The sequence below is a fragment of the Balaenoptera physalus genome, assembly GCF_965194825.1.
Source record: "Balaenoptera physalus genome assembly, chromosome: 1".
Taxonomy (NCBI): domain Eukaryota; kingdom Metazoa; phylum Chordata; class Mammalia; order Artiodactyla; family Balaenopteridae; genus Balaenoptera; species Balaenoptera physalus.
This window is the reverse complement of record NC_138882.1, coordinates 108,895,769-108,922,700: the sequence shown is the minus strand read 5'-3', so window position 1 is coordinate 108,922,700 and position 26,932 is coordinate 108,895,769. Positions and strand designations below refer to the sequence as shown.

Here is a 26,932-nt window from a genome sequence, read left to right as displayed (position 1 = left end):
CAGAAAATCATTCCCTTCTCAACATGCGACCCTTGCTGCCTTTGCAGCTGTGTACGTTTCGGTAAGTAACTGGGTCTTTTTTGTCAAACTGCGTCCTAGAGAAAATCAGAGAAATGAGTGTTGTCTCCAATGACTAATTAGATTATATAGCTGTGTAATGGCAGAACAGTAAACTCTAGCACAGCAGTCCTTCAATACAATGGCATCAGAAGTAGAAATTGGATGCTACTATAAACAGTAAGATAATTTTTTGACACAGTCATAATGTTTATTTAGCCTCACACCTCTTTAATGTAATATTATACTTCATGGGAGGGTATTGTAAACTACGTGAATGTTATAAATTCTAAAATTGAAAGAATTGTGTTAAGTACACACACACACACACACCACACACACATTTTTGTTTCAGTTTTTACGTAACAGTGAGTTCGAAGTCAGTGTTGATAAATGCTATACAATGAATTGTCCCCATATCTGATTAATAGTCCACTAGATCTTATGTGAAAAAAATGGATTGAAATTATGTGACAAGTAACGTGGAGACTAACCAGTTATCTGACTAATTCTACTGCTTCAATTTTTTTTCCAGACTTTTGTGTAATTATATGAGAGATCTGTTATTTATTTGATGAATTTTGTCATGTATTTCCTTTTTTTCAGGTATAGAATGTAGCCATAGCAGGGGGAATGGAACAGTAAAATTGATGTCACGTGTATCAGACTTTTGAGTTTACCTTTTTATTTGATTATAATTGAATAGTAAAATGACCTTTCTTAAATACTTAACCCAGTTCTTTCATTTTAAAGATGTACTTCAATTCCACACTAACGGATTCCTCTAAGCTTCTGAAACCTCTCTTGGTCTTCACCTTTATCATCTGTGGAATCATCTGTGGGCTAACACGGATAACTCAGTATAAGAACCACCCAGTTGATGTCTATTGTGGCTTTTTAATAGGAGGAGGAATTGCTCTGTACTTGGTAAATAATTTATTACTATTCAATAAAGCACAGTTTAAAACGGAAAACATGAAGAAAATTTGTTTTGCACTGTAATAATTTACTTGCAATATAGTTTATATCTATGAGAAAATCTCTGACTACATCTCCATTCTAAGCCAAAACATATATCTCAGTTTCAGTAAAATAATTTACTAAACTCTTACCATGGGCCAGAAACTGTGATTTTAGAAAGATTATTGCATTTTACCCTTACCCCTCCCACCAAAAAAAAAAGTCAGGGACTACTATTACTAGTATAATTTTATAGATAAGGAAAGTAAGGTTAGTGAAAGTGAAAGTTTAATGGAAAATTACGTACTTTGCCCAACAACACAAATGTAGCATCTGGATATAACTACGATCCAACTAATATTGAATTCTTTAGCAGTACTCTATTTTCAAGCCCGATCTTCCATCAAGAATATCCTTAGCATAAGGAAACTGAGATTGTCCATTTCATTCATGCATTCATTCATTCATTTTACATTTATTCAATATCTGATCTGTGCCAGGTACTATACTGAGCATCAGAACACTAATAAATAAGGTACATCTTTTATGAGTTTCAGTGCAAAGATTAATAAAAGTATAAATGATTACAACATGTTAAATGATGTATGAGGGTATGAACAAAGAGCTCTGAGGATAGCAAACTGCCCAGGGAAGTTACGGAAGTCTTCATAGAAGTGATACGGTTTTTAAAAAATGAGAGTTTCTTAGGGTAAAGAAAGGAGGGCATCCAAGCTGAAGAAACTGCATATGCAAAAAGATGGACATGTGAATGAGCAAGTCTAAGTGGAGAGTGAGGGAACAGAAGGAATGAGAGATAATGGCCAGGTTTCTAGCTTGGAAGACTGGCAGATGGTGACTTCATTAGCTGACCTGGTAAATGATAGAGGAAGCAAATTGGTGGAGGGAAAGGAGGTGGACAAGCTCAATTTAAGGATCAACAGGCAGTTGAATAGTTGGTCTGGAGCTTAAAGTAGCAATGAGTGGTGGAGAATAGATTTGGGAATCATGGACATTATCGGTGGAAGTACCATTATAGTTATGGTGGTATAGAAAATTGCCAGGTCCTAAGAACAAAAGGAGCCAGGGAAGCACCAATATGCAAGCCGCATGCAGAAGGAAAAAGGCAATAATGAAAGAAACTAAGAGGATCTACAGAGAAATAAAAATTAACTGTCTATTGAAGCCATTCTAAATCTTGTGGTCTTGGTGTACTTGTGAAAGGCATTACGAGAAAATGCTTACAAAAAATAGTAAACGTACTGAAGTGAGCATTGATTTATTTTTTTTCATTTTTATATACTAGCATAGTCAGGATCGTCACTTCAAATCTCACACTGCCTCATATACTTTCTTCGGTGGAGGAGAAAGCCATCAAATGAAAGTTAATGTGTCAGGAATTGTGCATAAGCCTGGATTGCCCATGGGAGTGTTCATTGGCAACAGGTGTTACAGAGTATGACTGAGAACTGTCTCTCTCCAGTTCATGCATTGCTTTTGTACATGTCTGATTTTCATGGCGTCCTGAAGTCCCAAAGGTTTGGGCTTGAATCTCAATTCTCCTTCTATGTGGCCAAGTTTTCTTCACCTATAAATGAGGATAATAACTATCTGCCTCATATCATAACAAGGATTAAACAACTATATTTATTAAGCCCAGTGCTGGGCACTGAATTTTGAACAATATAAGCAGAGGTTATGTACAGTCTAGCGGAGGATGGTCCTAGACTTACGAATTTAAATACAATCATTTTTTAAACTAATTTTTTTTGGAGTATAGTTGCTTTACAATGTTGTGTTAGTTTCTTGCTGTACAGCAAAGTGAATCAGTCATACATATACATATATCCACTCTCTTTTAGATTTCCTTCCCATTTAGGTCACCACAGAGCACTGAGTAGAGTTCCCTGTGCTATACAGTAATTATTAATGGAACATTAGGGAGGGACTGTTCATCCTGGAAACTCTGGCAGTGAGAGTGTAGATAGGTATTATTAAGAAGAAGATTTTAACCAGGAATTAAAGTACTTGGAGAGGCAGAAGCTTGACTTTATTCCATTCCTGCTTACATTCTGCCCTGAAATTGTAAATTTATCAGTTCTAAGCCAATGCTGTTGTTCATTTTTAGGCACTCTATAAAATGTCAAATCCATGAAATTCCTTCCATTTGATTTGAAAAGCAAACAGTGGCTACCTTCTATTGAAATTAGCATGCAAATAGGTATTTGCTGCTGGCTCTTATCTCTAAACTAAACATCTCAAAAACTGAAAATCCAGCTGGGATTAGAGCATCTATGTGTCAAAAGCCTAAAATTTCTGAAGCTGAACTTTAACCTTTTTCAGATTTTTATCCCCCAAATCTGAAACAAACAAAAAATTGACCACCTGATTATGCAGACAAGATTAAATAAAGTTTGGCTCAAATTTACTGTAATAGTACTGAGTTGATCAAACATTGCTTTCAAAATTTAAGACCAGGTTTAAATGAGGAAAGAACATGAATGCCCCAATCTAGTGTCAGTTTCTGCCCTCTCTTCCCAGAACATTCTGGAAAATGCTGAACACAGGGCTGTGCTCCATGTGAGTTGTGAAAATATGTGTCTCTGGCCCCACTACAAAATCTGATATCATGTTTTATGAATGATTCATTGTTCTGTATTTCTACATCTCTTCTGCTTTCCATCATGAGGTATGACTGAAAATGGAAGACAAAATAAATCAGTTAAGCCTTTTGAGGTGTCACTCAACAAGTGGTTCATAAATCCAGAAAAATGAATTCCTTTGAAAAGGGGAAGAATGCCCTGATTTCTCTCATTGTCTGACTTCTCTTCTCAAAACAGAGGACAAGATTGTCAAAAACATCCCAGTGGGATGGAGAAAGGAGAGAAAATCCAACTAATAATAAAAAGTAATGGACTCCATAGTTCTGAACAGTTAGTTCAGTGATTTATGATATAACTTACAAACTATTTCCTGAGTAATTGTACCTTTAGGTTTTGGTTATTTGTATCAGTCAATGGTTTACAGAGAACACACACTTATTTATGTGCCTCAGTACATCCTCCAAGGCAAAATCCCAGTAACCATGTCTTCTAATGCATGATATTTATTGTTTCTTCCAACATTAGGGTCTGTATGCTGTGGGGAATTTTCTGCCTAGCGAAGAGAGTGTGTTTCAGCACAGAGAAGCCCTCAGGTCTCTGACAGACCTCAATCAAGACCCTAGCCGAGTTTTATCTGCTAAAAATGGTAGCAGTAGTGACGGAATTGCTCACACAGAAGGCATCCTCAACCGAAACCATAGAGATGCTAGCTCGTTGACAAACCTCAAAAGGGCAAATGCTGATGTAGAAATCATCACTCCACGGAGCCCCATGGGGAAGGAAAACATGGTTACCTTCAGCAATACCTTGCCTAGAGCCAACACCCCATCCGTGGAAGACCCTGTGAGAAGAAACGCCACCATTCATGCCTCTATGGATTCTGCTAGATCCAAGCAACTCCTCACCCAGTGGAAGAATAAGAATGAAAGTCGGAAGTTGTCCCTGCAGGTTATAGAGACCGAGCCTGGACAGTCACCACCCAGATCCATTGAAATGAGGTCAAGCTCAGAGCCGTCGAGGGTGGGGGTCAATGGAGACCACCATGGTCCCGGCAATCAGTACCTCAAGATCCAGCCTGGCACCGTCCCCGGGTGTAACAACAGCATGCCTGGGGGACCAAGAGTGTCCATTCAGTCCCGCCCCGGGTCCTCACAGTTAGTGCACATCCCTGAGGAGACGCAGGAAAACATAAGCACCTCCCCAAAAAGCAGCTCCGCTCGGGCCAAGTGGCTGAAAGCTGCAGAGAAGACCGTGGCCTGTAATAGAAGCAACAGCCAGCCTCGAATCATGCAAGTCATAGCCATGTCCAAGCAGCAGGGCGTCCTCCAAAGCAGCCCCAAGAACACCGAAGGCAGTACAGTCTCCTGCACTGGCTCCATCCGCTACAAAACGCTGACAGACCACGAACCCAGTGGGATCGTGAGGGTTGAGGCTCACCCGGAGAACAACAGGCCTGTCATACAAATCCCGTCCACCGAAGGCGAAGGCAGTGGTTCCTGGAAATGGAAAGCCCCTGAAAAGGGCAGCCTTCGCCAAACTTATGAACTCAACGATCTCAACAGGGACTCCGAAAGCTGTGAGTCCCTGAAAGACAGTTTTGGTTCTGGAGATCGAAAGAGAAGCAACATTGATAACCACGAGCATCACCACCATGGAATCACCACCATCCGCGTCACCCCAGTAGAGGGCAGCGAAATTGGTTCAGAGACCCTGTCCATTTCTTCTTCCCGCGACTCCACCCTGCGGAGAAAGGGCAACATCATCTTAATTCCTGAAAGAAGCAACAGCCCCGAAAACACCAGGAATATCTTCTACAAAGGAACCTCCCCAACACGGGCTTATAAGGACTGAGGGATGGCCATTCAATCATTTGGGCCACCCCCAAAAGACCACATGTAGATTCTACCAGTGCTCTGTTCCAGCGAATCGGGAACCTTCTCACCAAACTAGATTATCCACCATCAGCCTGGAACTCAGTGACTCTTGAGAACTACTCTACCCAAGCTTGTAGACTTCACATCAAGGGGAGGGAAAAGCACAATGCAAGAACCTAACTAATGTGATAATGTGAAGACTCTTCTTAAGACCTTCCTTCAAACTCAAATGGTTTGCAGAGGGTAGTATCAAAAGAAAGTGGTTTCCTTCAATGTATACTATTGTACTTCCTGAATGTGCCAACTTTAGGGATCTTTCTTTATAATTAGCTGTGGGAATCCAGAACACACGTTTTCCCTATAGCAGAGGCCATGCAGTATTATATATTCATTTTGCAGAATCTGCACCAAAAGCTCAATACGGGTGGTGCTGATTATTATAGTGCATATACCATGTAAACTCTCAAATTCTATTTAGCTGTGAAATAGTGGTGTGCAACTCCTTGTCAAAGAAATGCTACTGTATTAAGAAGATGTTGGCTTCTTTGTGTTAGAATAGGACACCCTGCAGCTTCTCTGTAGTGGCTCTGTCACAGTCAAAAAAATGAAAAGGTTTTGTGCATTTCTTCAAAATTATACTTTCTTCAACAACAAAAATTGATAGGGATACTTTCAGTGAAAGAGAATACTTTTCTGCATAGCTTTTTGCTGCTTACTTTTATTTAAATGTAGTTACTGCTAATGAAAAATCTGTTTTTAGTGAGTAAATTTGCATAATTTAAAAAATACTGTTTTAGAGAGTCTTTTGAAATTGTTGTGATCATATTTTGCATTTTATGCCTTCTCCTTTATTTATGGATTTAAATTTTTTATGTTATAGATATGTTGTTCTATTTTTAAAGCAAAAATAACAGTTGACATTCTTTGAGCAAAACATACTGCTGTGAATTTATAAGCAAGAAATATGAACCAAAACTTGGCATTGTGGGTTACATTGACAGCAGTGTTGGTCATGTCCAACTTTAGATGTTTCCAGCCAGCTGGCTTAAGTTCCTATCTTAAGTAATCCAAAAATTTCTATTTTGTTCCAGATTATTAACTTTTTTTGATATCCTAATAACCAGTAAATTAGAGCCACAGTAGTTGGGTTTTACCGTCTTCTCTAAAGTATTTTTGTTAATTGGATACCAACAGGGAGAATCTGAAAAAAATGTAAATTGTTAAGAAGAAACTCACAGTATACATTAAGAATGTATTTCTTCAAAATATCTAGATAGGCACAATTTTTGTGTTCAACATACAAATGACAGTTTTTGCTACCTATCCTGAATGAAGCCTTCAACTTAAATCAAAGAAAACCAATATTATCAATAAGAAGAAGATAAAAACAAAACATTTTGAGGTGTTTTCCAAGTTAAAATTTTATTTTAAGTATGAAGAAATATTTGGTTCCTGTTATTTAGTATTAAACCTTTTTACTCTATTTCTGAAGAATTCTAACGTGCATTTGATGATTGCCAAGGGGACAAAAGGTAACAACAATGCTGGTTGATCTGATCTCAGTTTAGTTTTCAGTGAGAACAGAAGTAGTTGTTTAGAGATGAGTAGTACCACATTCTTATCAACTTCTACCGGAAAAGGGCAGAGATTTGTAGAGTAACCAACCTCCTAAATCATTAGGGATTTAGCTGAAACCAGCAGAATTGAAAACTCTGGCAATAAAATACAGATTCAACTATAACCCTTCTGGCAATAAAATACAGATTCAACTATACCCCTTCTGGCAATTTCCATCTCAGAGAGGGGAGTGGGAGTACAATGTTGCCTTCCCCACTTCTTAACCACTACCACCACCATTATGACACTCCTACTGGCTTTTGCCAATTTATAGAGAGGAAGGGGGACTGGTTTTAGTGCTCTGAAGGAAAAAAAAAAGCTGCAGCATTTCAGGTGCAGTATGATATTTCCTAATCTTTCCTATTTCTTAACAGAAGATTTTAAAGTACTTCTCTAGTCATCGAAGATTTTTTTTCTTTACATAAATATTGATATATTCGTTTTCTACTCAAAGTGCCAAAGGCTACAGTTTTTAATGACTTAAATTATACCACACTGTTAAGGAAATATAATGATAGTCACTAGAACTCAGACCTCTGCATGTATATTTGATAACACATCTTTTGTAAAAAAAAAATTACAAAAAAATTGTTTACATTCCACTGGTACCTTAATTTAAAATAAATGAGACTAACAGGTGTTATCTCTTCTTAGTATTCTATTTATCTTATTTGCTAATGAGAGCACTTCTTCCTTTGTTAGGCTGTGCTTTATTGATAAAATCAAGTATTGAATAAAGAGAGTTAATTATCTTTTTAAAGTAAATAAAATTATGAAAATATATATGATATATATAAAAAGTATTGTGTTTAATAAAATGTTATGCAATGTTTTCCAAACTGATAAAGTTTGTAAAGTGCTATAATGTATTTTGTTAAGTACAGATCAGAGCTATTGTGTGAGTATATTGTGCTAACATCATAGAAATAAAGATTAGATTTCTTCATCAAAATTGGAGCATTTTGGTCTTTTACTTCAGATGGAGTATGAATGGATAATAATTTGACTTATAGGAAAACAACTGAAGAAATAAGAATGACTCAGAACTGATTATATTCATAATTATTTAGAAGAAAGAGTATTGCACTAAGAAGGAAAAGCTTCTCAAACTATGATATAATGTTTCCTTATCTTTTAGAATTTAATGTTTCCTTATCTTTTAGAATTTTGATTTTATGCTTATAAAGAAGCTCTTTTAGATTTTTTAGACATAGATTTTTCACATATCAATGTTATAGAGTATTGAAAAGGAAAATATGAAAGAGTCAGGGTCAATTGTTCTCAATCAATTTTTTATTTATTTATTTATTTATTTATTTATTTATTTATGGCTGTGTTGGGTCTTCGTTTCTGTGCGAGGGATTTCTCTAGTTGCGGCAAGCGGGGGCCACTCTTCATCGCGGTGCGCGGGCCTCTCACTACCGTGGCCTCTCTTGTTGCGGAGCACAGGCTCCAGACGCGCAGGCTCAGTAATTGTGGCTCACGGGCCTAGTTGCTCCGCGGCATGTGGGATCTTCCCAGACCAGGGCTCGAACCCGTGCCCCTGCATTGGCAGGCGGATTCTCAACCACTGCGCCACCAGGGAAGCCCCTCAATCAATTTTTTACTAAGAGTAGTTGATGTGCATTATTACCCTCTGAGTCAGCTTCTCTTAAAAAGAATGCTTTATTATTAACTCCAGGATTGTTTTCCAAGCCATTAACACCTGTTATATGAGTTGTACTGCTAATACTTTGTCCATCTCCCTAGAAGGTATTAACACACAAGTTTTTAGACCACAGCCAGAACTTATGATTTAATCAAATGATCCTTAAGTGGCGGGTTCACTAAAACATGAAGTTACAGTTGTCCAGTGATGCCACCAAGTTCATGCAAGTGCCAACAGCAACCAAATTCATGCATACCATGCAACTACACCATGATAGCCACCTGGCCAAGAGCCATTGTAAGATGCTACTGATTATAGAAAACATACTTGTTTTAGAAACATTAACATGTGAAAAATTGATGTGTACCTTATAACGGTTGAAATATAATATTAAGCCTCTCTGGGTTTTGAAGTTTTCATCTCTGGAATGGGGACATTCAGCTATATTATCTTTTCTAAAGGATATCCTAATGTTCTTTCTATGGACTACTATTATGTATTTTATCCAGAGAGCAAAAACTGACAAGAAAATAGAAAATAACTTGCTGGTCTAAAATGACTAACGAGTATTATCATCTTTGACCACAAAATTTATATAAGCAAGCCAATGGGGTTGCTAAAAGCCTACATCAACCATTTTACTACATAATATATCAAAATAGGTGACTTATACACAGGTACCCCTGATCCTAGTACCTTTCTCATGATGTATCAGGTGAGTGGATTCTGGGTTATATACATAAGAAACTATCATTAGAGCAGTATCATTTCTGCCTTTTACAGGTCAAGTCTTTACTTGATATCTATGGGTCATTTCATATTGCAGTTCAAATGGAATATGGAAATTTATGCATGATTCAGAGAGTAATTTAGTTAAAATAATTGAAGGAAACCAAAAGGAATTGAAATGGTTTAATCTAAAAGGAAAATGTGGCCTGGAAAATGGGTAATGGTCTGTTTGTGACTGGATATTTCATTTCCCCAGCTTATTAAATGTGTCTCCTGTCTTAATTCTGTAGAAAGCTTCTAAAATGCTCTAGGATCAAATGCTGCAGTTTGAAGGAAGTATAGATTTCAGTAATAGTATATGACATTACACATAAGACCCAATTTTAGGAAATCCCCAGTGACCATGCTTCCTAATTGCAAAAAAAAAAAATGTCTAGAGTCCTCTGATACAGAAATGACTTCCATTTCATTGACCATACAATGGTCAATGAAAGTCCCTGATTGCTAGTGTTTGTGCACTATTGTCAATGATAAAGAGGGGCAAACTGAACAAAACTATAGTTCTGCCACTAATTCTATTTAACAAACTTGTTGAGTGCCCAGTTTATCTCCTTTATTCCCCGTACCTTGAGATTCTCAGCCATTGCCTATGAGAAAAATCCATCTAAACTCTAATGTTAGCTTTTAAAAATAGTACAATTGACAAGTGGGTGAATGAATTTGAAGAAAAAATATGAAAATTGTATTAATATAAAATTTCCCTTTCTCTTAATCACCTCCATACACTTTGTACCTGGCTACTACCTTGTAGAAAACAAGCTAGATATTCTCTACAGTAGGAACTTCCCCCCCTACCCCACCCCCCACCCCCGTTGTGTGGTTTGTACCTTCTAGCCTGTGATAGCCCTCTGAGAAAAGATATGAAGATACGTCATCTTTGAGTATTAGGAAAACTAATTCACTCCACTCCTAGCCCAATCTTTCCTATTCTTTATCTAAATTAAATAATCACGGATATTTCTGGAGGTATAAAAAGAGGTATTTAAAAAAATAAACTCAAAATGAGTCAAGGACCTAAATGTAAAATGTAGAAATATAAAATTTTTAGTGAAAAACACAGGAGAAAATCTTTAGGATATAGAACAAAGACTAGCTGCTAGTCCTTGGTTGGATACAGTGTCTGCAAGTATTTTTTTCCAGTCTGTAGTTTATCTGTTCATCCTTTTAACGGGGTCTTTGAAAGAGCAAAGTTTTTAAATTTTGATGAGGTCCAATTTATCTTTTCTCTTGCTGTTTTTTGAAAGTCAAATCAAGAATATATTTAAAAAATCCTCAAAACTCAACAGTAAAAAATCAGTAACACAGTAAACAGTAAAGACTAAAAGAGAAAAACAGTAAAAATAAAAAAATGGGCAAAGACATGAACAGACATTTCAAAAAGGATATACAGATAGTGAATAAGCACACAAATAGATGTTCAACATTATTAGCCATTTGAGAAATACAAATGAAAGTCATAATGAGATATTACTGCATACTTATAAGAATGACTAAAATTTTAAAAGTAATGATAATACCACATGTTAACAAGAATGTGGAGAAATTGCATCACTTACACATTCCTGGTGGGAATGTAAAATGGTATAACCACTCTGGAAAATAGTTTGGCAATTTCTTTTAAAAAATAAAACTAAAGATACACTTACATTACCCAGGAATTGCACTCTTGGGCATTTATCCCACAGAAATAAAAATTTATGTCCATAAGAAAAATGGTACCTATGTATTCATCTCAGTGTTATTAATAATAGCCAAAAACTGGAAATAATCTAGATGTTCTTCCTTGGGTGAATGGTTAAACAAACTGTTATACAACCATACCATGGACCACTACTCAACAATAAAAAGAAATGAACTATTGATACACACAACTTGAATGAATCTCCAGGGAATTATGCTGAATGAAAAAGCCAAAAGGTTACACCCTGTATGATTCCATTCCATATAATACAGATATGAGCAGCCAGTAGTTGGAGAAGTAGCTTTACCGTCTGTAACTCATGGCTTCCGAAGTTTCTCTAGTTGTCATGATTTCCCAGCAGGATTGGCGGTGGGAAGGAGGAAGTCAAGGATAAGCAGCTTTCTCTTTAAGAAGATGACACTGAGTTGTATCTATCATGTATAATCTACCCAATTGGAGCAAACTAGATCACCCTGCTGCAGAAAAGTCCGGAAGACGTAGTTAGTCTCTAGCTGAAAGGCCTTATTACCAGCTAAAAGTCTGTGTCTTCTCTAACTAGATGGAAAAGGATGAGAATGGCTCCTAGATGAGAATGATCAGTCTCTGTCATACAGCTTCAAGACTCTTCACAGTACAACCTACAGACCCTTATAGGTCACTACTTCTCCATGCAAACCTACTGGTGCAACAGGCTTCACTTCTTCATTTGTGTGTGTGTTTGCCTGTGTGCATGTGCTTTATTTTTAACTCTCTTTCCAGAGAGTCTTGGCACTGCTTTTTAAATCTCTTTTGCCCTTCAAGACTAAATCTCAATCTTCCCTTATACAACTTTAGAGCTAGAAGGGAATTGAGATATCACTCATCCTTTTAGGTATAATCACTATAATTATCTATGTTTTACACATGAGAAGTGATATACTCAAAGTCACACTACTGGTAGAGGTCAGAAGGGCACTGAGAGAGGGAAACAACTATCTTCTGTTCATTTTGTAATCCCTAATGTTTAACACATCACCTGCCACATAGGTTAGACACTCAAACATTTGAAATGAATGAATGAATGAAACATTATGACACCAGAGTTGGTACATTTTTCAAAAAGGCTAAGCTATCTCTCCCTTTTGAGAATATAAATCTGTGTTTTGCATGATCAATGTTTCACAATTATATAGTTTGTACAATTAATCACCTTAATTAACAAGGCATTGAATATTTACTACACACTAAATTGTAAGCTCTTTATAAGTAGCGCCTAACACAATAGGTGATCAATAAATATAAGAATTGAATGAATACAGTATATTCTACCTACTATGTGTAAAAAATTTAGGAAAATAAGTAAATAGAATATATTATACGAAGGAAAAAATATGAGGGTGTTTGGAAGAGAAAAAAATGGGTGTCCATTTAATTGTTCCCTGAAGTCCCATAGTTCTCAGAAATCCCTTCACGACTTTGAAGCCAAATTTATCTATAGTTTTCTCTTTTTTCTTATTTGAAGCATCTTTTAAAAATGTTGACATGGTGTTAAGCCAGATTTCTTGGAACAAGCTGTTTCCTCACAATAGATATGATTTTGCAAAAGTTGTTTGTTCAAACGTTCCCACCTCCACAGTAATCTCCGTAGAGGCAAGTGCCAATAAAGAATACTTACCCTATCATTAAAAGAAAAAAAGTAGAAAGCCCTCTTTGTAGTCAGCATTCAAGGTTATTTTTCACGTTCAAAATTAGATATTAGAGTCCAGGGACTATAGTATCAATAATTTATTTAGATCTGGCATGTCCACTGGTCTCGTATTGTCACCCAATCTGCCACTGGATATCACAATTATTTTCAGAATTATGGAGTAGTGAAAGAGTCTTTGGGGTCAGGCTGACAAGTATTCAAATTCCACCTCTACCTACTGTGTGCCTCAGTTTTCTTTTCTGTATAATAAGGATAATAATTTAGCGTTGTTATGGAGATTAAATGAGTAAATATAGGCAAAGCATTTAAAACACTGTGTGGCAGTATATTAGTTCTTAATCTTGGGCATTATTTTTTGACTTCTTTATCTCTAGTCCTCATCTCTCCCTAGAACTCTAGAACCAAATATACAACTGCCTACTTGATTGATATCTCTACTTAAATATCTATAATTATCTCAAATTTAACATTCTCAAAATACATTTTCTGATTTATATTCCCAAATTTATTTCTCCATCTTAGTAAGAGCAAACTATCCTCCCCCACTACTATGGCTAAAGCAAAAAAAAAATATCTAAACTATGACTTAATCCATTCCTTTCCCTTACCATTCATCATGGTACTGCCACGAGTGGTGAAGAGGAAACACATTTTAGAAATGGAGAGCACTGAGTACAGTCCTGGCTCAATCACTCAACAATTCTGTGACCTTGAGCAACCTCTCACCCTTCCTGAGAACTCTGCATTTATTATTTTTTTTAATTATAAATTTATTTAAAAATGCTTTGTTGTGAGAATTAAGATTATAAATGTGTACACCAATCGTCATTTTTGTCATCCCTTTTAAGAGTCACGTCCTAGTATTTTTAGGAAATAAAGGCTGATCGTTATCTCAGATCGTGTCTTGAGTTTTCCACCCACCAGTTGCTTCTCAGCCTGCTGTGCTGGTGTGTTCTTACTTCCCTTCTTGTCACCACCAAGGACGATTAGACATGGTGGCTTAATACAATACTGTTCTTTTCACTTAGGTTTAATGGGAGGAAGAGTGAGGAAAGGCAAAATTCTTGCTGCTGCTCCATTCTTTTGTTCTCCACACTACCATACATGTGAGTCTATATTGATGTAACCAAGTAATCATAGGGAGTTATCAGTATAAACATAGGAGGAAAAAATATTAACACTTTGTGCTAAAAATTAATTTCCAATAATTAAAGAAAAAAGAATCTAGGAAGTTAAACTCTTCATGAAGGTCCATGATTGATTGCCTCAGTTTCTCACTCTGCCTCAATTTCTTTATTATTGAAACACCTTTTCTTTTTTCCAATCTCCTTTAGCAAATCTCTCATTTCCTACCGACAGGGGCCAGTTTCAGCCCATACCATCTATCTTTTCTTAAGTTCTGTCTAAGTGTTAGAATGAGGTCCTAGGAAGAGAGGTTCTGGGAACAGTGTGGCAAGGACTTTGCCTAAGTTCCACCAAGAAATTTAAATTTGGACCCTTTGAGAATCAGAATGAGTTGCAGAGAGGACAATTAATTCTTTCACCAGTTAACTATTGAATCAATCTCTCTCTTTCTCTCTCTGTGTGTCTCTTTATAAAGTGAATATTTCTGTTTTCCTTCCTTTCTTTCCTAAGCACCGCTATCTGTTTTCATTCTTTTATGTTTTCTTATGACTCTTTGAGTTTTTATATCTTTTCTCAGAGAATTGTTTATTTCTTGATATTCAAGAACAAGTGTTGATTAATCTTTATGACAATATTTTCCTTGGTTTAGTCTTCACTGATCTTCAGTTTATCATGTTTCTTTCTGTCCTCCTGGATATCTAGTCCCCCTCTAAAAAACAAAAAACAAAAACAAAAACAAAAAAAACCAAACCTTTACATACGTCCCAGGCCGGTCCCTTTCTGATTAAGCCTCAAGTTAAAATCAGAGTTGTCTTTGGGAAACTACCCTTTGTTGAAAGACTGTGCAGAGACATCTTTACTGCCCTGTTATCTTAAACAAATATTCCAGGATTTTAAAAAATTAAACTATTTTTTTACAGAAGGTTTAGTTTCACAGCAATATTGTGCAGAAGGTACAGGGATATTACACATACTCCCTGCCCCCCGACGTATGCATAGCCTCTCTATTATCAATGACCCCCCAGTAGAGCAGTACATTTGTTACGACAGATGAGCTTACACTGGCGCATCATTATCACACAGAGTCCATAGTGTACATTAGGGTTCACCCTTGGTGATGTATAGTCTATGGGTTTACACAACGTATAATGTATAATGACATGTATCCACCATTATAGAAGGGTACTCCACCTATTCATCCTGCTCTCCCCCTTCCCCAACTCCTGGAAACCATGGATATTTTCTTGGTTTGGTTTGGTTTTGTATTTTTCATTGCCATGTAATTGACATATAACGTTATATTAGTTTCAAGTGTACAATATAATGATTTGATATTTGTATATATTGTGAAATGATCACCCACTGATCTTTTAACTGTCTCCATAGTTTCACCTTTTCCAGAATATCATATAATTCGAATCATACCACATGTAACCTTTCAGATCAGCTTCTTTCACTTAGTAGTGTGCATTTAAATTTCCTCCATGTCTCTTCATGCTGGATAGCTTGTTTATTCTCAAAGCTGAATGATATTCTATTGTCTGGATACCACAGTTGATTTATCTATTCATCGACTGAAAGATATCTGGTTGTTTCCAAGTTTTGGCAATTGTGTACAAACTGCTATAAGTACCCATGTGCAGGTTTTTGTGTGGACATTAGTTTTCAAATCCTTTGAATAAATACTGAGGAGTGTGATTGCTGAATCGCATGGTAAGAGTGGGTTTAGTTTTGTAAGGAACTGACAAACTGTCTTTCACAGTGATTGCACCATGTTGCATCCTCCTCAGCAATGTATAAGAATTCCTGTTACTCCACATCCTAGGCAGCACTTGGTATTGCTGCTGTTCTAGATTTTGGCCATTCTAATAGGTGTGTGGTGGTGTCTCTTTGTTGTTTTAATTTGCATTTACCTGCTGACATATGATGTGGAGCATATTTTTATATGTTTGTTTACCACCTGTATATCTTCTCTGATGAGCTATCTGTTAAGGTCTTTGGCCTATTTTCCAATCAGTTGGTTTGTATTCTTATTGTTGAGTTTTAAGTGGTTTTTGTATAATTTGGATAATGGTTCATTATCAGATGAGTCTTTTGCAAATATTTTCTCCCAGTCTATGGCTTTTCTTTTCATTCTGTTATTTCTAACATTCCTGCCATGCCTTGTTTTGATGCTTGCTCTGTCTCTTCAAATTGTGTTTGTTGCCTTTTGGTATGCTTTGTAATTTTTCTTGATAGTTGGATATGAATTTTGAGAATCAAATGGATGATACATGTACAATTTCTTTTAAAACCACAGACTAATAAATGACATGAATATAAATTAGAGAATAATTTAGGGTTTGTTTGATAAGAAACTTTCTTTTTTTTTGAATGAGCTTAGATTTTTATTTGGAGATACTTTGTGGGTTTTTTAACCATTTTTTAAATTGAAGTATAGTTGATTTACAATGTTGTATTAGTTTCAGGTGTACAACAAAGTGATGCAGCTATATATATATTTATATATATATATTATTTTTCAGATTCTTTACCATTATTGGTTAATATAATATATTAAATATAGTTCCCTGTGCTATACAGTAGGTCCTTGTTGTTTATCTATTTTATATACAGTAGTGTGTATATGTTAATTCCAAACTCCTAATTTATCTGCCCTGCTATCCCCTTTACATTTTAACTTCCTCATTGTAAATAGTTGAGGTTGTAAATCCAATGAGTTGTGATATATTCAAGTAAATGGTTTCAGTGAACAGTTCAAGTATATCTGTGGCTTGACAAGGCATGTTCAATGCTTGAGTATTTCTACCTGTAATTCAGCTGGCTGCCACCAGGAGATAGGAGTGCCATTTGTGTTATGTGACTATACTATCTCAGTATAGTAATTGAAATTATAATGAATAAGCTACTTGATATTTATTAAAATCATAATAAATCTACTGCTCAAATATTAAATAAATACATTTTTATAATAACAAAGAAAATGGCATTTAGAGCAGGGCTTTAAGAAATATAAGATCCTGCCATAAAGCACTGTTGGTTTATTTACACTAATATTAGTCACTGTATAAATCAACAGTTAGGGGAGAACATGGTGCAAACTCCATTCTGCACCAGGAAGGATTTGCTTTCCCAGCCCCTGAGGCTACTGTTGCCACCTCAGTGTGGAACCAAAGTGGCTCCTTTCCTCTCCTCCCTTCAAAACAATGGAATTCAGGGCCACGCAGGCTCCAGCACAACTGCTTTAAGAAGCACTGCAAGTGTTGCTGTTGCTGTCGCAAGCTGTGCTCAATGCTGTGACAAATTAGAAACCAGATAGCAGACATTCTTTGCACCTGTGCAGAACTCCAGCACCAACTCAACAGGTGCCTACCACCTGAAGTAGCAGTGTACTTGAGTCCTCAGGATAACCTCACAGAGTAGACACTATTATTCTTTCCACTTTACAGATGAGCAAACTGAGGAACTGTAAGATTGAGAACTTACCCAATGTCATAAGTTAGGACTCCAACCCAGGCTCTTTAGGTGCAGAGCTTGCCCCACGACTGACTGCCTGTAGATAATATATCTCTTATTATTTTATTATTATTGGTTTATTATTAATTTTAAAAATTTATTATTAATTCTAAAAATCATAAAATAGATAATGCTATTATGAAAAAATTCCAGTCCCCAGTTCAAGTCCCCAGAATTGAACTGTACTCAGTTTATACAGGACTCTGAAAATATTATGACCTGAGTCATTTAAAGGCCTTTAGCCTTGTTTCAAAAAATTTAAAAATGTTATCCAGGATCTATTGTAAACTAGGCTCTACAGAAAAAAAAAAAAAATGTGGATAAGAATGGATCATTGCCCTCAAGAAACTTCTTGTTTTTCCATCACTTAGTAAAGAATCTTGTTAAATGGCCTCTTTTGGCTACTTCTAAATTATTGTTGTTATTATTATTATTTGGTTTAAAAACAACAGAAAATTATTTTTCACAGTTCTGGAGGCTGAAAAGTCCAAGAAAAAAAGTGCTGGCCAACTTGATGTCTGGTGAGAACCCCCTTCCTAGACGGCTATCTTTTCCCTGTAACCTCACATGGTGGAAGAGGGAGAAGGAGTTTTCTCAGTCTTGCATTTTAAGGGTGATGATCTCATTTATGAGGGCTCCACCCTCATGACCTAAGCACTTCCCAAAGGCCACCCTCCTGATACTATCACATTGTACATTAGGTTTCCACATGTCAATTTTAGTGGACATGAACATTTTCGTGATCATAGTAACTAAAGAGCCAATTCATAATTCCACATAATTGGAAGGCTTCTCCAATAGAACATCTCAAACTATGAATTCTTTTTTTAAACAATTTTTAAAGGTTTATTTCTAAATTATTAATTTTGTATATTTGATAAAAAGGAGATAGACTTTTACTTCCTGACTGGATTTTCAGTCTTTACTTTTACCCTTGATCATTCAATTCATCTAACTCAAGGGAGAAAAATATTGAGAAAAAAAAATGTTGCACATCTCTTTACTAAGATGTTAAAGCGTGTCTTTGCAACTCACTTTCAATCCAAACGTGGTTACTGAAGTAAAACATATTTTTAAGGGGTACCCTTATTCTCTTGTCTCTTTGAGTAATCCTTCCTGCCCCCAGTCTTTTTCTTCACTTTGCTTATGCCAGTCAGTTTATACTAAACAAATGCCTGAAATTTTGTCGTCCTAAAATTTTAGTCCATGTCTAAAACACCTAATATTACTGATGAAATTTTCTTTGAAAGGAATCATTTTTTTCATTAATTCATAACATAAGGAAAATGGCATTTAAAGCAGAACTTTAAGAAATATAAAATCCAACCATGGATCTGAAGGAAAGTGCTATAAATAATTTCATACAGAACAGTGATTGTTTCATAAGGGAAAACTGTAATGTGGTCTACATCTTAATGATTCTACATTTTAATAAGCACCTCAGGTGATAAACATTCACACTAGCATTTGGAAAACATTGCATTGGGCAGTATCCACCAGGAGGACAAGGACTTTGTTTTTCCTTTGTATTTGTCAACTACAGTGCACTGGTGTCAACTACAGTGTCAACTACAGTGCACTGGTGTTGGAGAAACTCAAAATCATCCATATGAATTTATTAAATTCTTCTCACAACTTAATAGGTATTATTATTTCAACTTGAAAACTGAGAAACAAAAACTCTAAGAAGTTAGAAGACTCTGTCAAGTTCACTAACTAGCTAGTGACAAGCCAGATTTTTAAATCCAGGTTCTGCGATTGCAGCTATGTCTATGATGGTGCTCCCCACAAATCTGACTTTTTTCTTCCTTCTTGGTGAGTATCCGACTCAAAAATGTCCACTCGTTCAGGCTGGAGAAGACATCCAGATTTGGAGGGAGGTGGAGCAAAGAATTTAATCCACCAAAATCCCATCAAAGGACTTTGGCTTGTAAAGTTCCTTATCAATAGCAAAAAAAGTATTGCTTCTTTTGATAATGGGCTTTTGAACAGAGGCCTTGTTCTAATATGAGTTCAGTTTATCATTTACTAATTCTTTTCATTTTAAAAAAAAACACTACAGTTTATTTAGAATCCTTTAGAAGTAGTCTTAGGGGGAAAAAAAATTAAGGGACTCTTCCAAAATCCAAGACTATCCAGATCAGGATTCCTATCTCTAAACTGAGCTTTTAATCAATTTCTAACTTTCTTGTTAATAATTGGTGGATACCAGGAGCACGGCAGGAGCCTATGCCTTCATACGGTCTCAGAACTGAAATGTTCCCAGTAGGTAGCCATCACCTTTCAGCTCTGTTATCCCTGCTCTGTCCACTTCCACACATGCCTTGCAAGACCCTGGAGCATCATCATTGGGTAGCTTCATTACCAAGTCAGAGAAATTCTTTCATTTCTTGTGGTCTAGACTGTTAGATATATATAAATATGTGTTGTGTGGATTTGTGCATGCCTGCGCATAGCCTTTAAGAGAAAACATACACCTGTTACTATGTTAGTTGAAGCTTCTAAGTAGTGGGTGTATGAATATTTCATGTTTCCTCTTGGCTGTTGCTTCTGTAACCTGTTTCTAAAGTGATAAAAAGAGAGAAGAGTGCAAGAGAGGTCGGTTTCCATAGGAACGAAGGTAACCATGGAAAAAACCGGTTAAAGCTAGAGTATTGCCTGTAGGGAAACTGAACTCGCACCACCAGCGTGTTAGGAGCAATACATTTACCTAATTCAATTGCGTTTTCAAGAGTCATATCTAAAAATCTTCCATAGTGAACTACCATACAAACATGAACTATCTGGCCTCTGAAAATAAAAATATTTTAAATCAGAAAATTAACTATATTTTTATTTGGGTTAGTACCATTTGAATATGGTGTGTGTGGCGGGGAAGCCAGCTGAAGCATAAATATTCTAGGAGAAAATTAAGGTATTACAAAATAATTACTTTTTCTTAAATAATAACTTTGTAGTACATCTAACTGTAAAACACACTAGATACTTGACAGGGAGCCTGAAGAATCAAAAATAAGAATAAAGTAATAAATAACTTGTAAAACTTTTCTAAATGTACAAGATGAATTGATAGGAAAAATTCAATTTAAAAGAAAAATTGGTAACTTACAAATAACTTCTCACAATCAATATAAGAAAACAAGTCTGATCTGTAGTATATTTTAAGGGCCCAGAGGAAAAGTTCCATTTTAGAAAAGTCTCTAATTCTCACGTAAACTTTAAAATTTCTGCTTATAGCTTTTGAAGAGGAGTTTAAGTACTAAAATAATGACAACAGTTAAGTTCTGGAAACCTCAGAATTGTCTTTCAATTCTTCTTCTTTCCTCTCTCTCCATGCCCAACTCCTCATAAAATTCTGTGTTCTGTCAATACTCATCCTTAACCCATGACCTCACTCGAGTACCCCTTTATCCCAACTGCTCTAGTTCCCCACCCTGCAAGCTTCCGCTCCAAGCAGAACCACAATTCTTTCTTGTACTTACTTGCCCACGCTCCCAGTCCTAATTCGCCAGTTTCTCATTTGTTTGCCAGGAGGGACTGATAAAATGATTTTACAATATAATGTAAATGACTGATAGGGCAGTCAGTGTGTTACACTTCCCACCCAGGGTGATCTGAATTTAAAAGGGAGATTTATAATCCAAAAAAATTAATTTGTTGATTCAAATCATTTAGAAATGGGAGAAACAATTTTTTATTTAAGTAAGTAAACAGATGAATATTCATAGGAAGAATAAATCAATGATGCTAGAATTTCAGCAATAACACAACTGTAGACTGCAATAGTCTCTTAATTTGCACACTTTTGGCAACTAGCTCTTCACATACAACCAACAGCTCTGCAACAAAATTTTGGAAACTTAGAAGCAACCTGATTTCTTCTTCACCACCTCTCCCACAATGCTGAGCTTGCAGTACTGGGTACATTTATTTTTTTTTTCCGGGGGGTACCTTTAAAATGGAGACAAGGTGAGGCTGAAAACAAGAGGCTGTTTAAGGATCAGCAAGAGCCACCAAATACTGTCCCTCACAGTCCCTTCCCCACCTCTGCAGAAGACTGAAAATTTGTCCTTGAGATGGTGAGACAGAGGCTTATTCGAGAATAAGAAGTCTGCCCCTTGGACACATCACAGATGGAGGCAGGAATCACGTTAAAAACTTTTTCACTTAAAAGTTAAGTGAAAGTCTGTTGGTCATATACTGAATTTTGAAAACCCAACTTCTTCCCCCATTGGGATCTCAGAAGGATGGCAAGTAGACTAATAATCTCCAGGTCAAAGACTGAAAAATTCATTTTGAGGAATCTGATTGGCACAAGAAAAAAGAACTGAAGGTATTGATGTTAGCCCAGCCAGATGAACCAGGCCAGAGATCAATGGATCAAGAAGATATAATAACAAAAATTAACACTACTAAAGGGAGAAATTAACAAATCCCCATTCACAGGTGGTGATTTTAATATCCGTTTCTTTGTAATTGATAGAACAGGCAAACAAAAAAAGTAACAACATTGAAGTTTTGAATAATACTGCCAAACTTGACCTAACCGATACTTACACATTACACAAAACTGCAGAATATACATTTTTCAAGTGCACCATGAAATGCTCACTAAGACAGATCACATGCTGGGCCATAAAACAAGTCATGATAAATTTTTTAAAAACTGAAATCATGTGTTTTCATATCGCAACTGCATTTAATAAAAAAAACAGTAAGTTATCTAGAACAACTACAAATACTTAGAAATTAATTAACTTCTAAACGATTAATGGAGCAAAGAAGAAATCACAGGGAAATTAGAAAATATTTCTTATTAAATGATAATAAAAACACAACAGACCAAAACTAGCAGGATGTAGTTAAAGTAGTGCTAATGCAGTACTTAGAAAGAAATTTATAGTTTAAAATGTTCATATTTAACCGCAAAGCCAATTATCTGAAACAAGGCACTCTGCTGGACACCAGAATACAATGGTAACAAAAATACAGTCCCTGTCCTGATGGTGAATACAGCCTGTGCGAAGGTTGCCATATATTAGCATGAAAAATCAATACCAGGGGTATTCATTAAAATGTAGAATCATTAATATGTAAACCAAATTACAGATTTCTCTTCTGAAGCAATCACTGTTGTGGTATGCCCTCCACAGCAAGGAGATCCATGTGGCTAACATACATATGCAGAAGTCTTCAATTTCATCACATATTAGGAAGGTGCTAATTAGAAACAATGAGAATTCATTGTTCATTCACATTCATTCAAAAGTGCCCACTGAAAATACAAATGCAGTTAATCTTTATGGGATTTTATCACTTTGATGGTGGTATATTATGCTTCCTGACCTCTTCTTCAGTTTCAACCAGTGGATTTAACACAAAGTCTGTGTAATGGTAGTTGCAAGTGTGAGTTTGAGTCAAGATATCTCTCCGTTAAATCAGAATGATTTGGAAATTGCACCTAGATAAGTCTAACATTGGAAATTAAGAGAGAGGAATAATAGTGGTTTGTCTTAAGATTTAGGCCTCTCAAAGTACAGAAGAGTTTTATATTTATCCAGTTTCTTAAAATAACTGATTTCTTGACAGCGTCTTAAAATGAGAGTATGCCAAACTTCACTGCAGTTGCACGAATTTATACTAGTGGATAAACCATAATTGTAAACTGTTTTTCCTTCTGTTAACATCCTTTGAAAAAAAATTCTATTTTGCATTTTTTCTAATAATTATGAGGGATTTTGTGTTTTATTGCTTTCTATTCATAATACTCACATCTTTACTTACACTTTCATGGTTTCTGAATTGATTGCTGTTTTAGTTTCTATGGTAACTCTGCCAGTTGCAGTTACCTATAAATAGATATTTTATAATAGCAGGCTTATGAAAGTTCATTTCTTGAATACCCTTCTGCGATAAGAAGAATTGCTAGAAAAATAACATATGAATCAAGGTTTAAGGAAACAGATATCTTATACCTGTCAGTGTGTAAAAATAGAAGACTAAAATTAAAAATTCATGTAGATGCAGGCTGGCAAGTTACACAGTGAAAAGAGAGACTACATTGAATATTTAAAAAGAAAAATGTACAGTTGGGATATACTTTTTATTTTAGCCCCCACTACAAATTTCACAATACCTTTAAGAAAACATTTATTAACCCCATATAAACTATCTAGACTCCATTTCTTTCACTGGCATCTTAATACAATTTTGTAGAAACTCTCTCGTACAAATATTATCCTTTGAACATATATATATAATCTCCCAATCTATTCTTTATCTTTTAACTGTCTTTGTATTATGGTTTTATTTGCCATAAGTTATCCTAATTTATGTAGTCAAAATATGTCAGTTTTCTTCTGTGACCTCTGAGTTTGTGTCTCACGTAGGAAGTCTTTCCTACTGCAAGGTTATAAAAACATCCCCCTATATTTCGTTTTTTCTTAAATAGTCTTTAAATTATATTATGCTTTAAATTGTTCTGGAATTTTTTGTGTGTTTAGTGTGAGGTAGGAGTTTTTTATAGAAAGTCAGCTGGATTTCAGCACTTATCCTTTTCCTGATAATTTTAAGTATCTTATCATGAATTAAATTTCAAAGGTACATGGATCTATTTTTGGGCCCTGTACTATGGTTCCTTCATTTGTTTTTCTGTTCCCATACTGACAGTCCTTAAATACCATGTTTTAATATAAATGTTTCAAATGTGTATTAGTATCCTGTTTATTTGCTCATCTATATGAGTTTTAGAATCAGCTTGAAGTTCCATAAAATCCCCATTACTGTTTGCATTTAGTCTATTATTTAATTAAGGAAAACTTACATCTATAAAACCTTTAGTCTTCCCATTCATTCAGAGACACAGGAAGTATCTACATTTACTCTGCTCAGTGTTATGTTCAACAGTACAGTGACAAGTTATTCAGATAGAATTGTGTAGTTCAGATAGAATTGCATAGTTTTTGTGCTATTGTACATGAAATATAATAATGCTAGCATGCTTATCTTGCATTGCATCATTCAGCTGTACTCTGTTATTAGTTCTGTTGGCTTTTCAGTTTTATATATAAATATTTAAAGGCATATTAAGATATGCTTTCCTTTGTTACCCATATATCTTATAAATCATGTAAAAAATTTTTTATAGTCCTCAAGTTTTTTGTAAACTTTTAAGAATAATCAAAAGTACCAAAATCTTGAGGAAAAATAAGATTGTACATGTACATAGATGTATATGAGTCTGTATGTACCTGTCCCAATGAATATGTGTGTATCTAGACAGAGTGGGAAATGTAATTCTACAAAATAAGTAACATTATCACTCTTTCTTATAAAAATTATTAACTTCAACTTTTTCCTAGATTTAAAATGCATTATAAATTTTCACATGATATAATCACCAATGGATTGCGAACTCAAGTTCTGTGGATCCACCTAATCTTGTTAACGTCCCCAAGCACACCCAGTGATCTCATTCAACCTTGTTGGAAAAATCGACCACTCCTTACTACCCTAACTACTTTTGGTTAGCAAAGAAAGACACAGTTTGATCGAAGCCTATGCTTATGAAATTTTTCTCTGTTTTGAAAGAATTGTATTTTTGTACCACATTTGGTCTTATTCTTAAATGCTTTTTACATACCAGATAATTGTGCATTCAAATGAAGAAGGGGCTTTTTCACCTTAATCAGAATCGGAGGGCTATCTGTAGGTGTCTCACACATAAGAGAACAGAAAGATCAAAAATGACTATGCTATGGGCTTCCCTGGTGGCGCAGTGGTTGAGAATCTGCCTGCCAATGCAGGGGACACGGGTTCGAACCCTGGTCTGGGAAGATCCCACGTGCCGCGGAGCAGCTGGGCCCGTGAGCCACAATTACTGAGCCTGCGCGTCTGGAGCCTGTGCTCCGCAACAAGAGAGGCCGCGACAGTGAGAGGCCCGCGCACCGCGATGAAGAGTGGCCCCCGCTCGCCGCAACTAGAGAAAGCCCTCGCACAGAAACGAAGACCCAACACAGCCATAAATAAATAAATACTTAAAAAAAAAAAAAAATGACTATGCTCAAATATGTCTAGTTTTCTAGAAAAAAAAGTTTTGAAACAAAACATTAATATCCTTTGAATACTGGTCGTTTTCCTTTTCTTCTGAATTTTGACTGTAACCATCATTAGCATTATACTTTCTGGGTAGATTCATGACACAAATCAATAAATTGTATTTCCTCTGCCCTTTTAATATAAGGAATGCATGTTAGTGTAGACAAATATAAATTACTCCTAACAGTTAAAATTCACATTAATCACTCCTTTTGAGGTTTCTTCAAGAACGATTGTAATAGCATGAAGAAGTTGCAAGACAGTAACTTGATTTTATTGCATTCAGTACAATGTTCCATTAATGGATGCAATTTTGCATTCGTTTCAGGGGAGACTGTGTATTGAAATGTATGCCAGACGTTTAATGTCTGTTAGACATTTAAGCTGCTTTGTATTTAAAAGCGTAAGTTGACCTTATCAGATGCCTAATAAGTGAAGTAATTGTATCTTGTACTAATCAAAATATCTTCTATTATAACGGAAATGAGATTCAATTACTTCATGAAGTAATTATTTCTGAGGTTCAGAAAGCTTATAATTAAATACGTATTTCCAGTGCTAAAGAAACTCAGCCATTTCTTCAAACAGTTATATTTGGTATGCATACAACAAACAATACTTTTAAAACATATAATTGTTATAAGTATGGGAAGGAATACATAGCATAAAAAATCAAATCAGCAATGCCTTCCATTTTCTGATCTGTTCAAACAAGTGGTATGTATCCAAAGCAGAACTTATTCCATCTAAATCCCTGTCAATGGTATTTTGTTTGAATAAATTATCAGAAAAACAGTGATTTTAAAAACAGGTTGTGATACTAAAAAACAAACCTTAATATCTGTGAGGAAATGGCTAGTTCTAGAAACTAGAAATTATAAGACATGTCACTACTGTAAATTAGATTATTTCTCTAGTGCTCTGGTTATATAAATGTTATCTCTGATGCCATATTTGCAATGTTGTCAAGTTCTAGCTAGATCAAAAGCCTCCCATTTGTTCTGTCTCCAATTCACTTTCTGATTGACTCTGCACTGCTCCTGATCTGTATATACCTGTAAGAACAGCCTTTCCATAACTCTGTGAATTTCTTACAATTCTCTTAAAGTTAGACATACTCTCTTTTGTATATGGTCCAATCCTTTATCTCTCTGAGGGCTTTAAAACATGGAAATATTAAATTCTAAATGAAAAAAACTGTATTCTCATTGGTACAAAAGTGTATTAATTATGGGAATTCTCTTTAAAAATACGTCCTATGAGGTCTTATCTAATGTTAAA

At 35.6% G+C, this 26,932-nt stretch overlaps 1 protein-coding gene across 2 annotated transcripts in view; it reads left to right on the top strand.

Annotated features, from left to right (window-relative positions):
* The window catches only part of PLPPR4 (phospholipid phosphatase related 4), a 42,827-nt gene extending 30,697 nt beyond the window's left edge, over positions 1-12,130 (top strand). Inside the window, exons 5-8 of one of the 2 annotated variants that reach the window (XM_082456252.1) lie at positions 4-61; positions 811-984; positions 4,143-8,385; positions 8,696-12,130. In XM_082456252.1, coding sequence (XP_082312378.1) covers positions 4-61; positions 811-984; positions 4,143-5,468 — 1,558 coding nt within the window. In that variant the 3' untranslated portion in view covers positions 5,469-8,385; positions 8,696-12,130. Of the gene's footprint in view, positions 1-3; positions 62-810; positions 985-4,142 lie in introns of both variants that reach the window. The other variant, XM_082456251.1, reaches the window with a different exon arrangement.
* The last annotated feature ends 14,802 nt before the right edge of the window (positions 12,131-26,932 follow it).